The sequence below is a fragment of the Protomyctophum parallelum genome (assembly GCF_964188405.1).
Source record: "Protomyctophum parallelum genome assembly, chromosome: 1".
In the NCBI taxonomy this organism is placed as follows: domain Eukaryota; kingdom Metazoa; phylum Chordata; class Actinopteri; order Myctophiformes; family Myctophidae; genus Protomyctophum; species Protomyctophum parallelum.
In genome coordinates, this window is record NC_139697.1 from 28,441,394 (window position 1) to 28,468,660 (window position 27,267).

The 27,267-nt window shown below is 43.0% G+C and overlaps 1 protein-coding gene across 2 annotated transcripts; it reads right to left on the reverse strand.

The window, feature by feature from the left end:
* Positions 1–782: 782 nt before the first annotated feature.
* Positions 783–25,964, reverse strand: bzw2 (basic leucine zipper and W2 domains 2). 2 transcript variants are annotated; one of them, XM_083768807.1, is made up of 12 exons: positions 25,853–25,964; positions 25,372–25,442; positions 21,055–21,231; positions 14,650–14,753; positions 12,150–12,215; positions 11,453–11,588; positions 11,153–11,262; positions 5,539–5,709; positions 4,609–4,755; positions 3,760–3,898; positions 3,058–3,189; positions 783–1,618 (listed from the first exon to the last, which is right to left on the reverse strand). In XM_083768807.1, exons 2-12 carry the CDS (start codon positions 25,433–25,435, stop codon positions 1,590–1,592), a joined length of 1,275 nt encoding a protein of 424 aa, XP_083624933.1. In that variant the 5' UTR covers positions 25,436–25,442; positions 25,853–25,964; the 3' UTR covers positions 783–1,589. The 2 variants fall into 2 exon arrangements, with proteins under 2 accessions (XP_083624933.1, XP_083624934.1); XM_083768808.1 differs by lacking the exons at positions 14,650–14,753; positions 21,055–21,231; positions 25,372–25,442; positions 25,853–25,964 and adding an exon at positions 12,393–12,432.
* Between the last annotated feature and the right edge of the window lie 1,303 nt (positions 25,965–27,267).

Sequence of the window (27,267 nt, forward strand, 5' to 3'; positions counted from 1 at the left end):
GCCACTCTGGGACATATTAGCCAGACCAAAGGACTGTAGACGAGAAAACACCTGTACGGTTCCTTCCACCGAAGACAAAAACAACTGCTAAATGACTTGTACTGGATCTCTTGTCTACTATAGTCCCTTCCTAACATGTTTGTTGACGAAATTGTCAATATATTTAGTCTTAGTTTTAGTCATCATATAGTTTTAATTTAGTTAGTTTCCATTTAGTTTTTGTCAGTGAAAAAAGGTAGTCGATGAACATTTTTCGTTTAGATTTAGTCGAAGAAATCAACACTGGCTGCATAGTGTACACATTCACTCTCAGGCCCTTGAAGTTAAAATGTTTGAGAAGCAGGCACGTGCACGCATAGACATCAAAGGGGGCTGGAGCCCCTGCCACTTGTCTGTAAAAACAAAAAAAAAAAAAAAAAAAAAAAACTGCCCTCTCCAGACCACAAATACACCACAGTGAAAATAATGCAAATGCCCCATTTTCCATGACAGCAGCCTCTTTTCAAACTCTCCTGAATTTCAACGCGACATTTTGTTGAAATAATGTGTCATACGCGTAGAAATCCATGTCAGATCGCGCTGCGATGCGCTGAGAGCTTGTAGATCTGCTGTTTTTGATATTTTTGTTCAAAAGTGACTTAAGGGAATTTCAGCCCCTGCCCCTCTAACATTCTCTGCACGTCCCTGCTGAGAAGCACTGAATTTAGACTTATACTGTATACCAGAGCACATTCACACAAGAAGAATGACAAAAACCCAAGAATGAGAAGAAACATTACATTCACTTTTTTTTGCAGGTTTTTGAATATGCCACATAGAAATTGGTATGTGAATACATATAAAAACATTTTATTATTCATAAAAAGGTAAAATAATTGCCACGTCACATACACACAAGTTTTGCGCCATAAAACGATGTGTGACGACAAACCACTGCAGATCACGAAGTTGACTCTTGCTACATATACCTGAAAATGTTGATAAAGGGACCACACAGACACACACACACACACACACACACACACAACGTATACAATCGACCCCAGGCTACGAAAGATTATTATACGGTGCAATCAAGTGTGCAAAAACTTGATTGATATATAAAGTGAGAAAGTCGATTCATTTTATTTTCTGCCCTCTGAAATTAGCTCCGATATTCGGCCCGGAAAAACCAGTGTGCAAACACCTTTACACCCGGTTAAATAAGAGTCCCAACACAATAGGCTTAATGAATTCTCCCTAGACAACATACTGTTATGCAACATGGAAACTAAGAGGGAGTTGCTGTCGGCCAGAAACCTTGCATCTCTACTTTGAACTTTTTATGTTTTGCTTTTGTGTAAATTAACACTGTATATACTGCCATTTTGGTGTTTAAGAGAAAGTTAAAGTGCTGTGGGTTTTATAAATATTGAACCAATGAAAAAGTATACTAAATAACTACATTGGATCCGTTGGAACACAGGGTTATTCTTTCTTTCTTTTCATGGTAAGTGATGGTTTTTAGGAAGGACATACAAGGTTTCCACCCGAGTGACGAGGTGCAAAGACGTACAGTACAGGCCACAGGAGGCTTCAGAACCTCTTCCCTAGTCTTCCTCTCCCTCAGACTCGGACTCTGAAAACGAAAAGATCAGAGGAAGGCAGCTGTCAAAGCCCTGAATGAAAATGTACTAAATTGAATAGACGAGTGACTCTCATTCCCACCTCAGCGTATGAGGAGCACGGCTTGAAGTCATGCGGTAAGTACTGGGAGCTGATGGTAGGTGTTGCGCTCCACCTCAGCGATCCATCTCTCAGAGGTCTAGCGCATTGAAACGGGGATAGACTCCCGCACCCTGGCTGATACCGACAATTAGCCCATCTTGCCTCTATGTCATGATTTCCTGTTTTTGGCTATTATATAGAAGTGTATATTTGTACGTCTCTAAATGTTTTGATGAATTGAAAACAGTGGGCCCTCTTGTAAACAAGTGTAATGCTTTTATGGTGTCGTCCAACTGTTTTTGTATTGAGTTGTACTTGAAATGTACTGTAATTCTGCAAACTGTTAATAAATACTTCAATCAATCAATATGACTTACTTAGTTCCAATGATTTGTTCACCGTTCAATGGCATGGCATAACCTCATCACCACACTTTCCAACCCTAACTATTTTTTTCCAGTATTTTAATCATTGTATATTTTGATTGAATATTTCCATTATTATTATTTTCCTTATAATTATGTGCTGCTTGTAAGTTAGTGACAAATAAAACCTTCTTGATCCTTGATCTTGGCATGGGTTGGTAATGCCCTCTGCTGGTTACAGGGAGGATTACAGCTGCTCATTTGTGCCTGCTTGTTATTTTCAAAGTACAGATTAATCACTTTAACGGAGTGTCCCAGGGGCCTATACGGCCTAGACCAGACAGTGGCCTTGTGGTTAGAGTGTCCGCCCTGAAACTGGGAGGTCGGCCCCGGCCGGGTCATACCAAAGACTGTAAAAATGGGACCCAATGCCTCCCTGTTTGGCACTCTGCATCAATAGGTTGGGTTGGATTGGATTGGATTGGGGGGGGGGGAATCAACTAATCAAATTATTCCCGAGTGCGGCGCGGCTGCAGCTCACCGCTCCAAGAGATGGGTCAAATGCAGAGAACAAATTTCACTGCAGTAACGTGTGTGACAAATCGTAGGACTTTGACTTTACTTGGTCTGCTTACTATGAGTCTATGACATTCCCAGAATAGGGTATTCTGTGTAAAACAGACAAAGGAATTCCGTGGTTCATATGGTTAAGCACAAAGAAATATTAATATATATCTCATCGCTGTCGGGCAGAAACGAAAGCCTTACTTTGTCATACCACAGTCACAGTGTCACACAAAAGTAGCCGGCTGCTATTTTTGTCAAAAATAAGAAAAATAATAGTGTGCGTGTGTGTGTGTGTGTTATAAATATTGGACCAATGAATGGTATTAACAAGTGCTTAATTGTGACTAAATAATAACTTCATTTTACACCAGATATTATATTATGAAAAGTTGGTGACATATCATCACAGCTCTGTTACCTTCTTCAGCGTTCTGCAGCCACTCCACAAACTTCTTCATCTGCTCCAGAAAGACACTCTTGCCTTTGGTGGCGACCGTGGCGTGGCCATCTTTATACCACCTCAGGATGGACTCCTCACTCAGCACGTCCGCTGGAAGAGACAGACAGAGAGAAGAGATAGCGCGGGTGGTATAATAAAGGTATGAGGTGGTATAAAGATGGTGACCGTGGCGTGGCCATCTATATACAGGATGGACTCCTCACTCAGCACGTCCGCTGGAGACCGATGACAGCGCAGGAAACATTCATTCAAGACAGTTCAAGGTTAACCCATTTAGACGTCAAATCTTTTTGTATTAATCTTTTTCAGAAAAACCTCATGTTTCTATATCAGTGGTTCTCAATATTTCATGTCAAGGACCCCCAAAAATTATCTGTATTTGGCCGACCGACCCCCCCATCTGAAAATATGTTGTTCCAGGGACCACGGAGAGCTCCTTAGATGACGCGCGCCGAGCCTTCTGAGCGGTAAACAGGGAAGTGAACGGCAGCGCGCATGCGCGAACAGCAAGGAGTATGGTGCAGAAGGAGAGGCAAACTCTCGTTTGATATCAATGAAAATGCGCTAGGACGTGTGTATCCGTTGGTTGGATTAGCTAGGACGGCTCCACACGTCGACTCCTACGGTCTAAATGGGTAAATGAATGCGGGATGTGCAGACCTTTGTAGAAGAGCATCACTATCTTAGAGAAGGACTTCATGAATTGGATGTTGTCGTAGCAATACTCCTGGATCTTCAGCAGCAGCACCATTTCTGATTGGCCCTGTGTGGTGAACTCTGCCAATAGTGGAGCGTTGTGCTGCAAGATGAAGCACACACACACACACACACACACACACACACACACACACACAACACACACACACACACACACACACACACACACACACACACACACACACACACACACACACACACACACACACACACACACACACACACACACACACACACACACACACACACACACACACACACACACACACACACACACACACACACACACACACACACACAAGGATGCCAATGTGATAAAAGGCATTTTAGGGCAGTTTGTTAGGACAACGTGCAGAGACGTCATGTGGACAGTATTTAAATATAAATACACTTTGTGACTGATTTCGTTTTATACAATAATAACACACTGCATTCATTCATGTCTCGTAATGTATATGGTGGCAGTGAATCAATCGTGTGGCAGCCACAGTGGGTGCCCATCACTTCACACAAGTGTGATTCTTTTTAACATTAAACCCTAAAGCCTGAGCTATAAAAACCACCTTTAGTCTTAGTTTTGGTCATCACAGCTTAGTTTTCATTTAGTTTCCATTCAGTTTTCGCCAGTGGAAAAAGGTAGTCAGTCGACGAAACATTTTTCGTTTTCGTTTTAGAAATCAACACAAATACCCAAACACAGATCCCCCTCTAGGAGGCTCTCAAGTGCCACCACGTAAATAAACACCCAAATGAGCTTGTAGTTTGTCTATTCTGGAGTGCAACCCAACCTACCTTGAGGTGTTTGAGCGCCTGCTCCGTGACCAGCTCGTCCTTCTTGTTCCACTCTACGGCGTTCATCAGACAGGTCCACAGCAGGCCGATCACTGCCTGCTCCTGTAGGGAGCTTCTCTTCATCTCCTCCTTGACATACACCACTATCTGCACGAGAATAGCTTATTTCTGTGAGCTTGCAGATCAGCTAATGTCACTATTCGTGTATATATATATACAGTATAGGGCCTGTTGATTGGTTAAGATCTAAATGCCTGAGAAGATGTGCACACACATCCACTTCAATGCACAAACAAACAACAGAATAAACCAGTAAGATGCCTTAAAGGTGACGAGCGACCGCAGGGTTGAGCCACAAATAATGTCACTTCATTAAAGCACTGTCATAGAAGTTTCATTTAAAATTGTCTCATATAAGCATTGTGGTCCAAAAATAAATAAACTGTCTCAGTGATATTGTCAGGGAGTTGTCTGTCTCAGAAATGTGTAATAATTCGACGGCAGTAACATTAGCGTTTTCTCTCAGTCAGTTGATTCTAAGTTATATCCATATGAGTCAAACCACCGTGATCATGGGAAATGGAAGATCCTGGCAGTCAAAATGATTTAAAGCAACTATTTTATAAGAACAATATTGATGTAACTAAGAGATTCGGCGAGTTAGCTATATTTTATATACAGAGATTTAGAACGAAAGCTAAATTGTGATGCGACATTTTCTGGTTTAATGGCTCCGCTGTTTCTCCGGAGCTGAGAAGCTCACACTTTCTGGAGTGGGAGGTGCGGCGTGTGTGTGTGTGTGTGTGTGTGTGTGTGTGTGTGTGTGTGTAGAGCGTGATGCGTTACTGCTTGTTTTCATAGTAAGTGATAAAGCCTTTGATCAACAAGAAACGAATGTTAGTTTTCCCCCTGCAGCAGGGTCTCTCGTACCTCCTTTATGGGACAGTCCTGTGACAGACGCTCCTGCAGCTCCTTCTGAAGCTCCTTGCGCGTTCCCAGGGTCTTCTGGACACGCAGGAAGTCCGACAGCTCCTTCAGCCCGGCGTCCGTGAAGTACTTGGTGAAGTGCTCCACGTTCTGCTTGTTGGCAGGAAACAGCTCCTGAAATAATTTAGTGTAGCAGAGATTAAAATGGGGTGCATTTTGCATCGCAAAACGCAGTTCATAGCTAAGGGACGCAATAAAACATCAACCTCTGCATCCATGGGATGCACTACTGTACTAGCCTACTGTACTGTTTTTTTATTCTAGTTTATTTTGCTAGCTTTAGTTATAATAATAATTTCTTCTTCTGTCTTCTACATGAATATAACCACATTATAACCATATAAAATTAAATGGGAGTTAAATGCGGCAATTTGTAAAAATGGCAACCACGTAACGTGGTTGAAGTGGGACTCATAATATGTCCCTGGGACTCATCTAAAAGACCATCCCTGCATCCTGGGACTCAATTACATTGAAAACCTATTTACATCACTGGTGTAGAATGCCGTCGCGGTCACCATCACTTCATCACAAAAAATGCCAATAGCAAAACACCAGCTCACCAACACCAGCTCCCAACGTGTCCCGATGTGACACTTTGTGAGCGGGCCTAGTTGTAGAAAGACTTGCTATTTTTGGCTACTTTTGTGTGATACTGTAGTATAATGAAGTAGTTTAAAAAAAAAACATTTAATGTTGAGAGATCGAGACAAGGTCTTTTCCTGACAGCAATGATATAAAAATAAACGGTCATACTCACACACAGACAGACATACAGAGACTTGGGTGCATTTATAGATAGATTATTATTAAAAGCCAAGGTGTAAAAGTCAGAGTTCAGGCGAGATTTCAACAGAAGGGGACAGTTTGATATGGGTATCTCAATTCCGTACACATAATGTGGGCTACCACTGAAAAGGCTCAGTCACGGTCACCCCTGGTTTTTAAATGTGTGAGCTTGTAGATCTCCGATTTGAAAAATCGGGAAAATGTATGTATTGAATATATATTCTTTCAGAGCGACCGTTTTCAACTCAAATCTTTGCTCCTGGGGGGTCCCTGGAAAAACATATGTTCAGGTCGGCGGCCAATTACATATCATCCTGGGGGTTCTTGACATGAAAATGTTTACCAACTCGCCGCAATTTAGTTTTACTTCACCTTCATTTAAATTGCATTGAATTGAGAGAGAGGATAGTTGTTTAGAGTTAACACTAGAGAAAGTAGGAATGCTAAAAAAACACCAAAGAACCGAAACAATGTAATGTCATTAGTAAACAATATCCTGAAATGGTAGGCCTACTTATCATTAGTATTCACATACTCACCTTTTTATCATCATCTAGCTGACCATTTAATTGCACAAAATAATTTGATCACTTTAGAAATGAACTACAGTATAACATCTGTGAGTTTGACATACTACACTGATGAAGACAGCATGTTAGTGTCACAGTCTGTGACTTGTGTTATTTGTGTACCCTGTTTTCATGGTTTTAATTAGTTAGTGTTTTACGTGGTTACTGTGATGTTGTACTCTGTATTTTTCCTTTCTTAGTTGCAGTTTTGCTTTACACTGAACTGTTATTTTGTAATCTTGTTTTGTGCCTGCCTGTCTGCCCCTGTAGTTCTGTTCCTGTCTTGTCTCACTAGTCCTGTGTCATATTAGTCTCCCAGCCAATCCCTGTGTTGATTTGTCTGTGGTGTTCACCTGTGTCTAGTTATCCCATGTCTATAAGTTTGCCCTTATGTGTTCAGTTCCTTGTTCGTAAAATGTTGTCAGTGGTTTTTTGTTCCTAGTGTTTTCCATGTTCCTAGTGTTTTGCCTTGCTCTCCTCGTACTCCAGTGTATGTTCCTGATTTTGGTTAATAAACCCCCCTTGCATTCGACCTGCCTGTCCTCTGCACTTGGGTCCAACACCTGCCTGTCCTGAACCGTGACAGTTAGCATAACGACATTGATGAAGAATTTTCGCCATGGCGACTTGGAAAACTGGTGAGTTCTCCGGTATCCAAGGAGGACCAGTGTCCTAAATAAAATCACACCCATGTGAACCGAGTGGTGCAACACCCCCCCCCCCCCTCTCTCTCTCATTAGCAGGCAACAGTGCAGCACTCTCTCTCTCCGTTTCTGGCACAACAGCGCCCCTACTGGTACTAATAGTCATACTGGTGCTCACAGTCACATAGGTGCATGGGTGGGTTAACGTCACATAGTTAGGCGGACGCGGACATTGCTGTTCCTTGGAGTGGTTGCACCACTCAAAAATATATCAGTCAGATGTAGTTGATTGGTTGAGTTGGTGTTAAATGGTAAATGGTGCATTTATATAGCGCCTTTATCCAAGGCGCTTTACATAGATTGTGCATTACATTCACCCATTCATACACCGATTGCGGCGGAAGCCATGCAAGGTACCAACCAGCACATTGGGAGCAATTTGGGGTTCAGTGTCTTGCCCAAGGACACTTCGACATGTAGACAGGAGGAGCCAGGATTTGAACCGCCGACCCACGGATCATTGGACGACCTGCTCTACCTCCTGAGCCACAGTCGTGTTACAGGGTTCTAGTTAGGCTACGGCTCCATCCTGTGGACACCGGATGTTATTATCTCTGTGATATACATGCCTGCCTCACATGAAGCGCTTGTGTTGTTGTTGTTGTTGTAATCCTACCAGCATTCTACGCACGCAGACAAGAAATGTTCGTCGCAGCACGACGCGTTGTGAGCTTGTAGATCGGCTAAGTGTAAAAACAGTCATTACGACGGAATCAAGGCCCACCAAAATACATTTTAGTCGACTGAATCAACTGTAGATTTAGTCGACTAAAATCTTATGATATTTAGTTGACCAAAACTAGACTAACACTAAAACATTCAAGGTGAATAAAATGTAACTGAAACTAAATGAAAACTATTCAAGAGACTACGACTGCTGCCAAAAACAACACTGGTGACACGTGACAAAATAGGGATGCTAGGGTTCAGATGGTAAATTCAGTAGAACAGCAGAGAGACAGAGACAGAGTGTGTGTGTGTGTGTGTGTGGGACTTGACTTAAGACTTGCTTATTAAGGGACCAAGAAGACACGCAGTGACTTTGGTCACTTCTTGTTTTTAAGGGACCAAGAAGACACGCAGTGACTTTGGTCACTTCTTGTTTTTGTAGTTTTTTTTCTTCTCCTTCTCCTTCCGCCAAAAATAGCTGTTCTGACTGAACCGTGCAGTCGCTTTTCGTGAAACTCGGTAATCTGGTAGAGGGCCATGCCAAACGGTGACTATGTGAAGCCCATGACCATTGGCCAAATGGTGGCGCTATAGCACTGAAATTGAAAATTAAGTTGAAAATGCAAACTTTGAACGTACATATCTCATGAACCGTTTGACCGTTGGCAATGACACTTTGATACACATATGTGTCTCCTCATGCCGAACAACTTCCATATTCTGACCTCTGACCTTTAGATTACCCACCAATTTGAAATATATGAAAACCATTTAAAATGTATCTTCTCCCAGAATATTTGATCAAAATGCACAAAAACGTCTACACTTGCACTTTGGACTTATACGAACAAAAAATCGTAACTGATTTCTTTTAAGTGAAAAAATTAAGTTTTTATGAGCCAATAATAAAATTATGTTTTGTGAAACCTCTCATGCAACCAATACGTCTACCAAATACGGTTGGCAGAGCTAATACCTATACTGCATGTTACTGTATAGCAGGGATATTCAAATGGCGGCCCGCGGGCCACATGTGGCCCGCGGAGCGCCCCCTTGTGGCCCCTGGAAGAATTTTGAACCCCCCCCCCCCCCCCCCCCTTTTTTTTTTTTTTTTTTTTTATAATAATCAGAGGGATAATAAAAGTTACAGGTATGGTGTGTGCGATATTAATTGTGAGATTACCATAATGACGGTAATCATTAAAGGACCACTTTTCAACCTATCTTCATATAGGCCTATAAGTCCTCACTAATAATCATGATAAAATGACACGTTTTTTTCTACTCGGTCTGTGTCACATAGGAGGGCTGTGGGCAGTTCAGAAACCCACCCAACAGTGACATCAATGGAGAATCCAAGCTAATATAAACTGCAGGCTTTCTAGTCCTGAAAAGTTGCAATGCGAAAATGGAAGCCATCATTCTCACAATAATAAACCCTGTTCCAGGTCCATTTGGTTCCATTTGTACACTCTCAGAGTTACAGACCCATAAGGGTATACCTGTATAGACATATTATCCTGCTTATTACTGTGCGGAAATATACATAAATCTTCGTGTTTGAGCACAAAAAGCATTTTGAGAACCCACAAATTTCCACGCTTCGCGCGCACACTGTGCGGCCCCCCACACACAATCATTCTACAGTTGTGGCCCCCGGCCTAAACCCGGGTAGTGACAACTCAGCCTGTGATTCTTATTTGTGCATATTGCTATCACAATAATAGAGATACTAGTAACTGTAATAGAGTAATAAGTCTAATAGTGTAATACGTGTATTTAGTGTAATAGTGTAGTAGTGTAATAGTGTAATAAGTGTAATAGTGTAAAAGTAGTGCAATAGTGCAATACGTAAGTGGAATAGTGTAATAAGTGTAATAATGTAATAGTGTAATAAGTGTAATAGTGTAATAAGTCTATTTAGTGTAATAGTAGTGTAATAGTGTAATAAGTGTATTTAGTGTAATAGTGTAATAGTGTAATAGTGTAATAAGTGTAATAGTCTAATAGTGTAATAGTAGTGTAATAGTGTAATAAGTGTAATAGTGTAATAGTAGTGTAATAGTGTAATAAGTGTAATAGTCTAATAGTGTAATAGTGTAATAAGTGTAATAGTGTAATAGTAGTGTAATAGTGTAATAAGTGTAATAGTGTAATAGTGTAATAAGTGTAATAGTGCAAAAGTGTAATAGTGGTGTAAGTGTAATAAGTGTATTCTGTCTTCTCTCTCTCTCTCTCTCTCTCTCTCTCTCTCTCTCTCTCCACCCCCCTCACTCTCTCTCTCTCCACTCTCTCTCTCTGTCTCCACCCTCTCTCTCTGTCTCCACACTCTGTCCTCTCTCTGTCTCAACAATCTCTGTCCTCTCTCTGTCTCCACACTCTCTGTCCTCTCTCTGTCCTCTCTCTGTCTCCACACTCTCTGTCCTCTCTCTGTCCTCTCACTGTCTCCACACTCTCTGTCCTCTATCTGTCCTCTCTCTGTCTCCACACTCTCCTCTCACTGTCTCCACACTCTCTGTCCTCTCTCTGTCTCCACACTCTCTGTCCCTGTGTCTCTCTGTCCCTGTCTCCACACTCTGTCCTCTCTGTCTCTCTCGCTCTCTCTCCACTCTCTCTCTTTGTCTCCACCCCCTCTCTCTCTCTCTCTCTCTCTCTCTCTCCACACTCTCTGTCCTCTCTCTCTCTCTGTCTCTCTCTCTCTCTCTATCTCCTTGGTCCCGCCTTATCGCTGCTTGCAGCTATATTCTGTACTTGGGATATACAGCACAACAAAAGGTCTCCAGCTATAATTGGGGCCAATTAATGCACTTTGAGTTCCATTCTTACCAGAAGTCTTTTATCCAGGTTGGCCTTCCTCAGAGCTGAGGTGACAGAATTGGCATCTTTCTCAGCTATCCACGCTTTGAACATCTTCACTGCAAACGATGCAGAGATCCCTGAGAAGGTACATTAAAAAGCATTCAAAGCAGACCTCCATTACATCTTCGTACTTCATAATATTGATGAATATTCAACCAAATATGAAGAACGAAACCATGATTGGTGTAAAAGTCAAGAGGGACGGAAGTGCACGCACGCACACGTGCACACGCACACGAAACCATGCAAACGCACACACACCCCTACCTTCCTTGACGACATTGTCGCTGAAGAGGCTGCTGAGGATGGGCGGCGGCAGCGTCCCATTGGCCAGCAGGATGCCGGTCAGCATGGCCATCTTGGTCTGCTCCGACTCACTGAACGCCTTCAGGAAGAGCAGCAGCTACACAGGAAGTGACACGTGCAGACAGGAAGGGACAGGGATGAGGGTGAGAGAGGGCTGGTGCTTAGAGTGAGTGAGTGAGTGAGTGAGTGAGTGAGTGAGTGAGTGAGTGAGTGAGTGCGTGCGTGCGTGCGTGCGTGCGTGCGTGCGTGCGTGCGTGCGGAGAGCTTTAATATTGCTCGACTCTTATGGATATGATTAACATTTCTCAATGCCCACCAGGGGCCCCTTAAGAGACTGTAACTCTGAGAGGGTACAAAATGACTTGTTGGGAATTTAGGTTAAAGATCCGGTCTTGTGACTCGACTTGATCATTGTAATTTGGGACTTGACTTAAGACTTGCTTATCTTTACTTGGGACTTCACTAATATTAAGTCTCAAGACTAATATAAAGGAATAAAATAAATTATCCGAAAATCTCTTCAGAATTATTCGTACAGATGAAAAGATCGGCCTCGTTCCTAATCAAATGTACATAGATTGCATAATATTCATGTTGGGTGTGGTTAATGTGTGACTTTTATTAACGAGAATCATTTAGTCACAACAATGGTCTTTACCTTTTTGATTTCTTCTTCAAATGCCTTCTCCAGGTACTTATATCTCCTTATAAGCTTATGGAACACCTGTAAAGATGATCAAATAGAGACACAATTAGAGCATAGAGGCGTAGAGCCGAGTGGCTTTCCTACGTGAGCATAGAGGCGTAGAGCAGAGTGGCTTTCCTACCTGAGCATAGCGGCGTAGAGCCGAGTGGCTTTCCTACGTAAGCATAGAGGCGTAGAGCCGAGTGGCTTTCCTACCTGAGCATAGAGGCGTAGAGCCGAGTGGCTTTCCTACGTGAGCATAGAGGCGTAGAGCAGAGTGGCTTTCCTACGTGAGCATAGAGGCGTAGAGCCGAGTGGCTTTCCTACCTGAGCATAGAGGCGTAGAGCAGAGTGGCTTTCCTACCTGAGCATAGAGGCGTAGAGCCGAGTGGCTTTCCTACGTGAGCATAGAGGCGTAGAGCCGAGTGGCTTTCCTACCTGAGCATAGAGGCGTAGAGCCGAGTGGCTTTCCTACCTGAGCATAGAGGCGTAGAGCCGAGTGGCTTTCCTACGTGAGCATAGAGGCGTAGAGCCGAAGGGCTTTCCTACCTGAGCATAGAGGCGTAGAGCCGAAGGGCTTTCCTACCTGAGCATAGAGGCGTAGAGCCGAGTGGCGTTCCTACGTGAGCATAGAGGCGTAGAGCCGAGTGGCTTTCCTACCTGAGCATAGAGGCGTAGAGCCGAGTGGCTTTCCTACGTGAGCATAGAGGCGTAGAGCCGAGTGGCTTTCCTACCTGAGCATAGAGGCGTAGAGCCGAAGGGCTTTCCTACCTGAGCATAGAGGCGTAGAGCCGAGTGGCGTTCCTACGTGAGCATAGAGGCGTAGAGCCGAGTGGCTTTCCTACGTGAGCATAGAGGCGTAGAGCCGAAGGGCTTTCCTACGTGAGCATAGAGGCGTAGAGCCGAAGGGCTTTCCTACGTGAGCATAGAGGCGTAGAGCCGAAGGGCTTTCCTACCTGAGTATAGAGGCGTAGAGCCGAGTGGCTTTCCTACCTGAGCATACAGGCGTAGAGCCGAGTGGCGTTCCTACGTGAGCATAGAGGCGTAGAGCCGAAGGGCTTTCCTACCTGAGCATAGAGGCGTAGAGCCGAGTGGCGTTCCTACGTGAGCATAGAGGCGTAGAGCCGAGTGGCTTTCCTACCTGAGCATAGAGGCGTAGAGCCGAGTGGCTTTCCTACCTGAGCATAGAGGCGTAGAGCCGAGTGGCGTTCCTACGTGAGCATAGAGGCATAGAGCCGAAGGGCTTTCCTACCTGAGCATAGAGGCGTAGAGCCGAGTGGCGTTCCTACGTGAGCATAGAGGCGTAGAGCCGAGTGGCTTTCCTACCTGAGCATAGAGGCGTAGAGCCGAGTGGCTTTCCTACGTGAGCATAGAGGCGTAGAGCCGAGTGGCTTTCCTACCTGAGCATAGAGGCGTAGAGCCGAGTGGCTTTCCTACCTGAGCATAGAGGCGTAGAGCCGAAGGGCTTTCCTACCTGAGCATAGAGGCGTAGAGCCGAGTGGCTTTCCTACCTGAGCATAGAGGCGTAGAGCCGAGTGGCTTTCCTACGTGAGCATAGAGGCGTAGAGCCGAGTGGCTTTCCTACGTGAGCATAGAGGCGTAGAGCCGAAGGGCTTTCCTACCTGAGCATAGAGGCGTAGAGCCGAGTGGCGTTCCTACGTGAGCATAGAGGCGTAGAGCCGAGTGGCTTTCCTACGTGAGCATAGAGGCGTAGAGCCGAAGGGCTTTCCTACGTGAGCATAGAGGCGTAGAGCCGAAGGGCTTTCCTACGTGAGCATAGAGGCGTAGAGCCGAAGGGCTTTCCTACCTGAGTATAGAGGCGTAGAGCCGAGTGGCTTTCCTACCTGAGCATACAGGCGTAGAGCCGAGTGGCGTTCCTACGTGAGCATAGAGGCGTAGAGCCGAAGGGCTTTCCTACCTGAGCATAGAGGCGTAGAGCCGAGTGGCGTTCCTACGTGAGCATAGAGGCGTAGAGCCGAGTGGCTTTCCTACGTGAGCATAGAGGCGTAGAGCCGAAGGGCTTTCCTACGTGAGCATAGAGGCGTAGAGCCGAAGGGCTTTCCTACGTGAGCATAGAGGCGTAGAGCCGAAGGGCTTTCCTACCTGAGTATAGAGGCGTAGAGCCGAGTGGCTTTCCTACCTGAGCATACAGGCGTAGAGCCGAGTGGCGTTCCTACGTGAGCATAGAGGCGTAGAGCCGAAGGGCTTTCCTACCTGAGCATAGAGGCGTAGAGCCGAGTGGCGTTCCTACGTGAGCATAGAGGCGTAGAGCCGAGTGGCTTTCCTACCTGAGCATAGAGGCGTAGAGCCGAGTGGCTTTCCTACCTGAGCATAGAGGCGTAGAGCCGAGTGGCGTTCCTACGTGAGCATAGAGGCATAGAGCCGAAGGGCTTTCCTACCTGAGCATAGAGGCGTAGAGCCGAGTGGCGTTCCTACGTGAGCATAGAGGCGTAGAGCCGAGTGGCTTTCCTACCTGAGCATAGAGGCGTAGAGCCGAGTGGCTTTCCTCAGTGGTGAACACGCAGTAGGCCGTCACCTTGGTCTTGTCGCCCTCGTCGATGCGCGTGCCTCCGGGAGCTGTATGTGGTAGTGAATGTGAGATTGAAAGGTTAACTTAAAACCAATAATTAGAGCATTCTGAAGCTAATCCCCACAGCAGTGTTGTTTTCGTCGACTAAAACTAAGACGAAAAATGTTCGCCGACTACCTTTTTCCACTGACAAAAACTAAATGGAAACTAAATGAAAACTAAGCTACTGTATGAGGACTAAAACTAAGACTAAATATATTGACAATTTCGTCAACAAATAAAAACTAGACTAAAATGTTGGACTAATGGACAAGAGATCCACTATAAGTAATTTTACAATTAGTTGCATGCTGAAAATAGCAGATCTACAAGCTCACGTGTTGTGAGAATAAAATACATTTTGTTTGACTAAATCAACTGTAGATCTTTGTCGACTAAAACTAAACACTAAGACATTCCGGGTGATTAAATTAAAACTATTCAAGAGACTATAATGACTAAAACTAGAATCAAAATTTGCTGCCAAAAACAACACTGATCCCCAGTCAGGGGCTTACAAGACGGCAGACAGGATGTTTGTTTTTGTACAGATGACAAACTATTTGAAACATTTTTTATCAATGAAAACATTTTTTATTTGTGTGTAGACATTATAGAAACACATCATATGACCAAGTTCAAACATCATACATACCGCTATCCATCTACTGCTACAGTGATACTATATAACTGTCAACATACTGTAGATTCCTATTTGGACTGGGGATGCCCCACGCTGAAAAGCACTTTGTCACCCTTCTGATTGGTCCCTGACTGACCAACCAGCAGGCTCGCTCTGCCTTGTGCCGCCCTGGTTCCACCTTGTTTATGTTGAATTTGCTAAAACATCATTTTTTGGAGAAAAAAATAAATAATTGAATGCACAGAATATCAATACGAAGCAACTGAAAAACATGTTGTGGATTTTTGTCCAACCACGAAACTGCAACCAATGGGTGCGAAGAGGGGCAGAACCATGGGCGGGACTTGACAAAGAGTGAATTGTAGTTGAGGCATTGCATTTAGTTTGACTCAGTTCCATACCGTGAAAATAGCAGATTTACAAGCTCACCTTTTTTCAAAATGGTTTGCCTGTTTCTTATATTATTTGACAATTTGCAGAATGTTTCACCAGTTTTTACAGTAGTTTGTTGATTATCTTTGATGCACGAATGGCATTTCTTTTTATTTAAATTGTATCATGTGGGGATCCCAACCCACAGGTTGAGAACCACTGCATTGCATTGCAATCTCATTAGGCAACTTTGCACATTTAATAATAATAATAATGAATTGCATTTTATAGGGCTTTTCCAAGTGCTCAAAGCGCTTTACAATGGTTCATTCATTCATTCATACATTGGGAAGTGAAGCGGCGAACATTCGACGCCAGCGTCCTCACTTCCCACATTCACACATCGACGGTGGTGAGCTCACACCGACCGACTCATTGGAGGCAACGTAGGGTTCAGTGTCTTGCCCAAGGACACTTCGACATGTGGACAGGAGGAGGAGCCAGGATTCGATGGCGGGTGGGGTGGGGGTTATGTGGTGGGTATGGTGCGTTTGTTTGGGTTGGGTTGTGAAATCTAAACCAGTGGTTCTCAAACATTTTCATGTCAAGGACCCCCAAATTGACATGCATTCTGCAGACCCCCATATGAAAATATTTCTGCTAGGGAAATGTTTTGAAGATTTATCAAAATGTTTCGAAAATAGCCGATCTACAAGCTAAAAATGGGCAGTAATGGGACGCGTTTGTGAGCTTGTAGATTGGCTATTTTCAAAGTATAAAATGGGATTAAAGTGGTAAAATGTTCCATATTTTGCTGTGGACTGCCTGGAACTTCCTCAAGGACCCCTTGAGGTCCTCAGACCAAACTTTGAGCATCATGCAGATGGCGCTGTTTTTCCTTTATGTTTTCAGATTGCACTTAAGAACGAAAAAGGCACCCTAAGAGTGTGCGTAGATTCTGTTCTTACCTACGAAAAAATCACAGCTAAGAAAAGATTGAGGGATCCCAAAACCTTCTTAAAAACGTCCTAAGTGGGTCTAAGAACAAATTTCCTCTTAAGAACAGTTGGCGCATGAGGCCCAATGTTTGTAAACAAATAATTGGTACTCTATAGCATGATGTACCGTGTACAGTAGCTACTGCTGTTAATCTCTTCACATTTCAATAAAATAATATAGTACAGTTCAACCTGCTGCTCATGTGATAAGGCCATTATGCACAGGAAATTACATTTTTACATTTTATTACATTAACCAACAGATGGGACCGACCTTATGACCTTCATGATATTCTTGCTGCTTACAGCGTTATTATCCTGGTTTTGTCCCATTCGTTATCCCAGCTAAAGGCTTATCCTCCATTACATTACGCAGCTACAGTACCTGATATTTCACAGCCATCCATCAGTATCTTGGTTTTGCTGTAGGAGGCTAGCTGTCCTATTTCTCTTCACATTTTCTATTTCTCTCCACTGCTTTGCTAGTGTCTGTTACTAGATATTTTCTATTGCTATTTCTATGTGATGCTATAGATCTTGGATAATGTGACTAGATCTTATCTGCAGTGCTGCTAACTGCCGTTAATATGCAAAATCGGACCCCGGGTGTTTATAAGGAACCAGGCCGTTATTTGCAGTAGGCTGTTATTTATTTTTACACCGGCCAGCACAGGGCCATTATTTGGTTACAGTTTTACAGTCGAGCATGTTTTTTTGTGCAAATTTAAAAGGTATATGATAAACATACATAGCAGGCAAAGTCTTTGATTTGAGAATAGGGGAGCTTATAGGCAGCACCTGCTGAGATTCCAATATTATACACATTTTAAAAGGCTGTCATATAGCCTACTCTTTATATATTCTCAGTTTTGTAATGAATTCATTTTCAACTATTTGAAAAAAGGTTCAGTGAAATTAACCACTGGGAAAATCCCTAATTGAGAGAGTGTAGGCCTAACAAGCGCACCACCACTCAGTGCATGAAATATAGGCTGCATGGCTAACAGGGCTTGGGCTTTACCCTACCATCTCTCTCCATATCTGCTAAAGGCATATAAAAAACATGAGTTATACACCCAATGAAAATATATACCGGTAACTATGTCTTGTCTAGAGTAACTAGATCTTTGCTACTCTGACTAGTCACTGGCCTGCCACAGTCTACTGAAAAGCAAAAATGAAACAAATCCGACTCCTAGACACTTCCAAGATAGGCTGGATGTGAAGGAATGTGTGTTATGTGTGCATGCATTGTGAGCATGTTAAGAGATTAGGCTATAAGCTACTGTAGCCAAAACGACAGGGACGATAAACACAGGACTCTGACCAGTTTACAGCCAAGAAGAGTAACTGAAACTGACAGAACAGTGAAAGCAAAGCATAATACTCACACTCACACAGCTAAAAATGTTGTACGCCCAATGCTTTATTTAAATATGATGAGGGCAAGTGTACTCTGCCTGTGTCAGAAGCGGCATGACGTATGGATGGAAGTGAGACATGGGCCCTGGGGGTGGAGCATGAAGAGAAGCTGAACAGAGCTGTGTGTCACTGAGGGACAGAAAGACCAGTGCAGAGCTAGTCTCGCGTAGTCAGACAACTATTCCACAATCTCCGAATGCTATATAGAGTCTGGAACTATAGCCCCCATGAGCTGAGTAACGGAAGCTGCCATTTCCGTTCACGAAAATATATTTTAAAATATCTTTACATTTTATTTATTTTATTTTATTTTCTGCTAAGCAACAAGCTACTGTATATATGCTTAGATGATTTCTATTTATATTAGAATAAATGTGTGCGACTGTAAAGACGTCTTCCGCTTTATCACTTACTCATGATAGCTCTTCCGTTGCTCCAGACTGTATGATGAAGCAATTGGAAATTGTGAGAGTCAACAGTCTGGTAACGCGAGACTAGTGCAGAGCTGAGACAGAGGATGATCAGATGGATGTGTTGTGTCACTGAGGGACAGAAAGACCAGCTAGCTGAGACAGAGGATGATCAGATGGATGTGTTGTGTCACTGAGGAACAGAAAGACCAGCTAGCTGAGACAGAGGATGATCAGATGGATGTGTTGTGTCACTGAGGAACAGAAAGACCAGCTAGCTGAGACAGAGGATGATCAGATGGATGTGTTGTGTCACTGAGGGACAGAAAGACCAGCTAGCTGAGACAGAGGATGATCAGATGGATGTGTTGTGTCACTGAGGGACAGAAAGACCAGCTAGCTGAGACAGAGGATGATCAGATGGATGTGTTGTGTCACTGAGGGACAGAAAGACCAGCTAGCTGAGACAGAGGATGATCAGATGGATGTGTTGTGTCACTGAGGGACAGAAAGACCAGCTAGCTGAGACAGAGGTTGATCAGATGGATGTGTTGTGTCACTGAGGAACAGAAAGACCAGCTAGCTGAGACAGAGGATGGGTTGTGGAGGCCATAGTGGATGCTGTGAGGAGAGGAGAGGAAGACTGCAATGGTACGGACACGTAGTAAGGAAGGAAGAGAACGATGCACCGCAATGTCGATTGCCAATAAAATAATATTAAAGAAACTGTTAACTGGTTAATATGTGTACAGTCACTTTAAAAGCGTAATTTTGTTTACTCGGGCGGTGCTGGTTGGCAGGTATCAATACACTTTTAGACAGTCATGTTTGTGACAGCATGGATGATTACATTACATTACATTAAGCTCGATAACAGGCTTGATAAGCCCAAAGCTTATTGATAACAATAAGCTTGTTATCGGATATTTTTTGGGTATCGGTTATCGAGCTCCATCCCCAACTATGGTACTTGTATCCAACTCAAAGCACTAATGTTACCCTTTGAACAGCACAGGGTGTATTCACTCTGTCCCCGACTCAAAAGAAACAGCAGGATTTGGGGGCGCGCGGGTAGCCAAACAGATGGCACTGTACTGTAGACCACATAATCCCAAAAGTCCCTGCTTTGATTAAGGCTGTCCTTCCTTCCCCTCTCTCTGCGCCCAGCTTGCTAAATAAAGAAAAAGTGAGAAAAAAAAGTGAGAAGAAAATATATTGATGAAAAGAAATAAAAATAGCAGCTGGATTTGGTAGGAGGAGCTTCTCCGGTGCCTCCAGTCGGACAAAATGACCCGAGACTTAATTTTGTCACCGTCTGGTGGAACCCTTGTATTTACATATTTCAAATTCAAATTTGATGTTTTTTTCATAATTGTATGAACTGCTTTATGACGTGGCATGATATGCGACACGTAGTGAAGCTTGTAGATTGGCTATTGTCAATATTTCCAGTGGTGGAAAGTAACTAAGTACTTTTACTTAAGTACTGTACAGTACTTAAGTACAAGTTTGAGTTATTTGTACTTTACTTGAGTATTTCCAATTTCCAATACTTTTACTTCTACTCCACTACATCTCAGAGCCAAATCATTTACTTTTACTCCACTACAATTATTTGAAAACTTTAGTTACTGGTTACTTTGGCGATTTTAATTTTGATTAGAAAACATACATTAACCACTTCAACCCTATACATTGAAAATAGCTCACAATGCGTCGCAGTCGGTTCGGCTCTGTAGAGCCTACAATGTGACGTCATTTGAGGTTTGGGGGGGGCGGGTACCGTCCTAAAGTCGGCTCTTCGGTGCTACTGAAAATTTCTGACGAGCCGAAATCATTTCGGCACTACAGCGGTAAAATAGGAGTATGAATCGGCCCTAATAGGTTTTGGATATACAAAGGTTTCATGCCCGAACAGTGACGATTGGATACATCGCGCACGGAACATTCCAGCCACCTCTGACATCACATAAGCAGACAGTCGTTTTAGGGCACTCCCCAGTGTTGTTTTTGGCAGCAAATTTAGTTTTAGTCGTAGTCTCTTCAATAGTTTTTATTTAGTTTCAGTCACATTTTAGTCACCTGGAATGTTTTAGTGTTAGTCTAGTCGAGACTAAATATCATAAGATTTTAGTCGACTAAATCTAGTTGATTTAGTCGACTAAAATTTATTTTGACAGGCTTTGATGCCGTAATGAAAATAGCCGATCTACAAGCTCACAGATCTGAGCTTGTAGATCTGCTATTTCCAGCATGCAACCAAGTGTAAAATGACTTATACTGGATCTCTTGTCCACTAGTCCCTAACATTTTAGCCTTGTTTTTATTTGTTGACGAAATTGTCAGTATATTTAGTCTTAGTTTTAGTCATCAAAGCTTATAGTTTTCATTTAGTTAGTCGGTAGTCGACAAACATTTTTCATCTTAGTTTGTAGTGGAAGGAAATCAACACTGTGCCACTCACCGAGCATGCTTCCCGCGATGAGGATGTCAAACAGGGTGTCGGCATAGCGACGGTAGTCCAGGCGCGAGCCTGTGACGTCCAGGAACTTGGCTAGAGCGTCAAGGTCCTCGCCCGCTTCATTGAGGCCCACGACGATTGTGTCTCGGAAAATTGTGGGCTCAAACTTCTCCTTTTCATCTGAGAGACGTGGACAAGGAAGTAGCGGGTTAACCCATTTAGATATTTAAAATATGTAAAATGTTCAGTCTGTAATAATTAGGGCCGGGACTAATTGTGATTAATTACGATTAATTAACTACAGAAAAATTAATGAATTAAAAAAATTAACGCATTTTAATCGCACTATTTTTTTCACCGCGGAACATTGTCACTGGGCAGTTTTCAGACGGACCTGCGCACCAAGTGTCCGTGTCCTCTTCAGACAATAACACCACCAGAAACCGCAGACAGTTCACCAGAATGGGGGAAGCCGCTGAGATCACTTTGCTTGTCCCCGTGGATTGGAAATAGGATTTAAAAGGCTATCCGATGGTAGCGTGGATTACAGCACAGTTGTTGTGTGCAAGAATTATTACCCCTATTACTACAAAAACAATGTTTTATTGCTTAAACTTATGTATTCACTATTCATTGATTCACTAGTATACCAAAATCCATTTGAAAAAATTGCTTTCTCACTGTTCTCGGGTCAAATAATGATCTAGATGAATTAATCGCAAAGCCTCTGATTAATTAGATTAATTTTTTTAATCGAGTCCCAGCTCTAGTAATAATAGTAATAAATATCTAGTAATAAAAATAGCCTTGCAGATAATATAAAACAGTGGTTAAAGTGTTCCCTGTTTGGCTATAGGAAGGAACCCCCTGGAACCCCGTCAAGGACCGAAAACCGGAGAACTCGCCAGTTTACCAAGACGGCGAAGATTCTTCATCAATGTCTTCATCGTTACGCTGTCTTCATCAGTGTAGTATGTCAAACTCACAGATGTTATAGTTAATTTCAAATTATTTTATGAAGTTAAATGGTCAGCTAGATATAAATGATAAAAAGGTGAGTATGTTAATACCAATGATAAGTAGGCCTACCATTTCAGGATATCGTTTACTAATTAATTACATTGTTTCGGTACTTTGGTGTTTAAACTTTTAGCATTCCTAATTTCTCTAGTGTTAACTCTATAAACAACTACCCCCCCCCCCCACCCACCCCCCCCCCTCTCTCTCTCTCTCTCCCCCCAATGCCATTTAAATTAAGTTGAAGTCAAACTAAAATGCACTAAATCGCGTTGAGTCTGTAAACTGGCGAGTTCTCTGGATACCCCACAAAACCCCACTTTGTGAATCACTATATCTTACTGGACATTACCAGATATAACGCCCAGTGTAACTGGCTCGACTTGCCTCGTCATGCAATAATGTATAAACAGAGATGTACTTTTATGGCAGCATGAAGCATGGCGTACGTGATTATCACAGCTATATTTAGCGGGGCATGATGGCACACAGGCCATTGTCCCTCTGAAGCTTTCCTGTGTAACCCAGAACACCGTTTGCTTGGCTGAGGGCTTAAGCTTCTCCGTTTAATCCAATGAGGATTCCTCCTCATCACAAAGCCTATACAATGTTAATTCCTTTCAATAGGAAACTTTTTCCTATTGAATGTTTTCTTTTGTGCAAAATGAAACCGGATGGTCTTCTTGCTCTGCGACCAGTGTTGTTTTCTTTCGACTAAAGCTAAGACGAAAAAAATGTTCGTCGACTACCTTTTTCCACTTAAACTAAATGGAAACTAAATTAAAACTAAGCTATGATGACTAAAACTATATATAAAAATATATTGACAATTTCGTCAACAAATAAAAACTACACTATGTTAGGAAGGGACTAGTGGACAAGAGATCCAGTAGTCATTTTACACTTGGTTGCATGCTGAAAATAGCAGATCTACAAGCTCGTACAGCTTGTAGATCGGCTATTTTCAGCAAGTGTAAAATCAGTCATTAAGTCGGCATCAAGGTCCGCCAAAACACATTTTAGTCGACTAAATCAACTGTAGATTTAGTCGACTAAAACCAGACTAACACTAAGACATTCCAGGTGACTAAAATGTGACTAAAACTAAATGAAAACTATTCAAGAGACAACACTGTCTATGTGTTGTCTGTGTATAGTGAGCGACGGAAGTAACGCTGCAAAGTGTGAGACAGTTTGTCTATAGTACTCTAACCAGGTACATTCTACAGTATTAGGCATTGAGGAATAATGATAGAAAGAGCGATGCTAGGAAACCTGCACAAAGTGCTTTGTGTTGAGTAATCTAATCTTCAAATATTTAAAAAAAGATTAGGTTTTTTTTGTGGCTTTTCTGCCTTTATAGATGGTTTCAAGTGAAGATAGACAGGAAAGAGGGAAGGGGAGAGACACGCAGCAAAGGTCGGCATGAACGGGACTCGAACACGCGAGGCGCTGTCAGGCGCAAAGCCTATATGTGGCATGATGCGCCTGGACCGCTAGGCCAGCAGGCGCCCCATCTTCAAATATTTAACCCATTTAGACCGGAGTTAAAAACGTTCGCTCTGCTGGGCCATGGCTCAGTGGTCCAGGCACCTTGGCTGGTAATCCAGTCTGGCAGTGTGCCGCGGGTTCTATTCCCGATCCCGACGGCCTTTACTGCATGTCTTCCCCCCCATCTCTCACCCCATTTCCTGTCAGCCTACTGTCTGCCCCTCCATAAAAAAATATAAAATAATGGCGAAAGCCACAAAAAAGAACATTTAAAAAACAATATATATTCCAAATTTGTGCCACATTTTTCAGATATTATTTTTTTGTTGCAGATCTACAAGCTCGTAGCGCGGCACGGAGCTTGTAGATCTGCTACTTTTCAATAGCTAAAGTATAACACAATCCTTTAAACACCAAAAGGGGTTCCCGCCTAAAATGGGTTTTAATACAGATTATTAAAGCAGCAAGCACTATGAAACTGTCCTCTTCTACCAGAGATTTGAACCCGGTTTCATGACATGTTTACCATTGATTGAGCCAATAGAGCCTGCCTGCTTGCTCGGGGGATACATTGAATCTTGACCATCAGGTCAAAGGTTTTGTCAGTATACCACCGAAACATGTACCATACAGATTGGACAGAAACACATTAGTATTAGATAGATACTATCCATCTCAAGTTAGATAGTGCATGCCGCCGCTTTAAGACGAACACGTTTCATAGAAATCCATTCATCTTGTAGTACCTGGTGGTAACAATATTCGCTTACTTAATCCCTTCTAATCCATTCCACCCCTTTAGGTGTTTTAAGTATTGTGTTATACTTTAGCTATTGAAAAATAGCTAAATATGTAATTGGCCGCCCTGGAACAACGGCGGCCAATTACATATCATTTTGGTGGTCCTTGACATGAAATATTAACTACTTGAGCATGCCTTCTCTCCAGTTTTGCATGATTGAATGACGCCCATGGTAGACGAAGGAAGGAGCAGGGCGGTGCAGTGTGTACCAATATCAATGCCAACTGGCACGGTGGCACATTTCCAGTAGCACAACACCACTGCGACTGGGGTCTGAGAGCCAGTCCCATTGGAGGTCTTGTGTAATGGCCGCCAGCCGGAAATAGTGAAGGCCATTGGACAAAAACAACCTGTTAGCCCATCTGGCCTGATGTAAGGGCTAGAGTCAATTGTCTGTGTGTGCGTGTGCATGTGCGTGTGCGCGTGCGTGTGTGTGTGTGTGCGATAGTGAGCGAGCGAGTGAGCAAAATGTATTTGTGTGTTCACTGTCCACTTTCACTAAAAAGACAGAATATACATTTTGAAATGATATCTCATAAACAATGATGATTCATTTCCCACACTATATGTTCACTTGCAAATAAAATTATGTTTAACCTCAAAACTAAAAAGGAAAAAAGGAACAATGTTTTGAAACACAGACCATCATCAGGTCATCTTCTGAGATATTAGATAATCTGCACACAGAAACATTACAGATAACCTGAAAATGTATACAAATAAATGTTATTATTTTTTATTTGCCGGTAAAGATGATAGTGTGTGGGACTCCTAAATGGCCCATTTGGTCGTTTGTTAATTGACATCTATAAATGAGGCAATTCAATGAAAACTTGCTTCTGTCAAAATCTAATAAACTAAGGTTTAAAAAGATGAAATAAAATCAGGATAGTTTGGTGCTCACCCCTTTAATAAAATCAGGATAGTTTGGTGCTCACCCCTTTAATAAAATCAGGATAGTTTGGTGCTCACCCCTTTTTTAAATAAAATCAGGATAGTTTGGTGCTCACCCCTTTTTCTGGTCTTGAACCTCTGGCCTGTGAGCACTGGTTTCTGCTGCTTACCGGTATTCATAAAAGTCCTGAAAGGACGCACGCACGCGCGCGCACACACGCACGCGCGCGCACACGCACACACGCACACGCACACGCACACGCACACGCACACACACACAATTAGAAAATGGCCTCTCATGCAAACGACATGCAAACTTTGATTCATAATAGCTTTGTTGGCAGATCAAGAAATCAAGTAACCTAAAGTCCAGAAAAACCTGTGTACCGGACGGTGATGATTTATTTGAGATAATAATAAAATATCATCTTTTAACAGCCACAAAAAAAAGACAACTGAACTGACAGTGAAAAACATTGTATTCTGGGATACAGTACCACTCACTATACCTACCTACCTGTGTCAACTATAGTCACAACAAGCACAGATTTTTCAATAAAACCTAGAAAAAGTTCAAAGCTCAATAATAATTCTTACCAGCTGTGAGTGTCTCAGACAGTTGTAACGGAGTGCGGTCGCTGTGTCACTGTGTGTGTCTGAGACTTCCGTCTATCGCTCGCCTGCCAACCCTGTGCTGCTCCGTGCTAAATATAGTGGGCTCATCCCTCCCTGCAGCGCAAACCTCTCTCTCTCTCTCTCTCATCTTTGACTGGGGACACACACGTGTCATATTACTGAAAGGGAATGTGTAGCCATGGCTAATAACATAACCCACACGCTGCGCACATACTGTACAGCTACAAACCCTACAACAAAAACACCTGTCTGTCTGTCTGTCTGTCTGTCTGTCTGTCTGTCTGGTTGATCGACACTATAGTCTCTCCTTTTTTTGTGACATGTTTTTGTGAAAGTTTTTTAAAATAATTGTGAGCTTGTAGATTTTTACCGTGCAACACCATTGTATGTTGAAGTATAAAATAGGGCTTGAGTTATTTAATCAGTTAGTCTGATTTATTCTTATTCTAGTCTATTTTATTATTATTTTTAATTGAAAAGCGTTTAAGCATTTTTAAGTTTTAACATGTTTTTGAACAGCGTTTTTTTTTTTTTTTTACTAAAATGAGTTAGTCACCAACTGATTTTAGTAAAAAAAAAAAAAACGGTTCTCGATTATTGGATTAACCTAAAGCGTAATTGATAGAACAATCGCTAAGAAAGGAATATATATTACACAGTTTGCAGCCCTAATTGACAGTCATTTGCGTGTCAGTCCTTTGAGCAACAGGCTTACCGTGCACGGTGACCAGACTGAGGGGATTGAGCACTATAGGCTAGCTCAGGGATTACACCACTTTCTAATCCACAACATCAACCCTGGACCGCATGTCTGTCTGCCGCAAACACAGTCTGACCACTACTCTGCCTGTCTGTCTGCCGCAAACACAGTCTGACCACTACTCTGCCTGTCTGTCTGCCGCAAACACAGTCTGACCACTACTCTGCCTGTCTGTCTGCCGCAAACACAGTCTGACCACTACTCTGCCTGTCTGTCTGCCGCAAACACAGTCTGACCACTACTCTGCCTGTCTGTCTGCCGCAAACACAGTCTGACCACTACTCTGCCTGTCTGCCGCAAACACAGTCTGACCACTACTCTGCCTGTCTGTCTGCCGCAAACACAGTCTGACCACTACTCTGCCTGTCTGTCTGCCGCAAACACAGTCTGACCACTACTCTGCCTGTCTGTCTGCCGCAAACACAGTCTGACCACTACTCTGCCTGTCTGTCTGCCGCAAACACAGTCTGAACACTACTCTGCCTGTCTGTCTGCCTCAAACACAGTCTGACCACTACTCTGCCTGTCTGTCTGACGCAAACACAGTCTGACCACTACTCTGCCTGTCTGTCTGCCGCAAACACAGTCTGACCACTACTCTGCCTGTCTGTCTGCC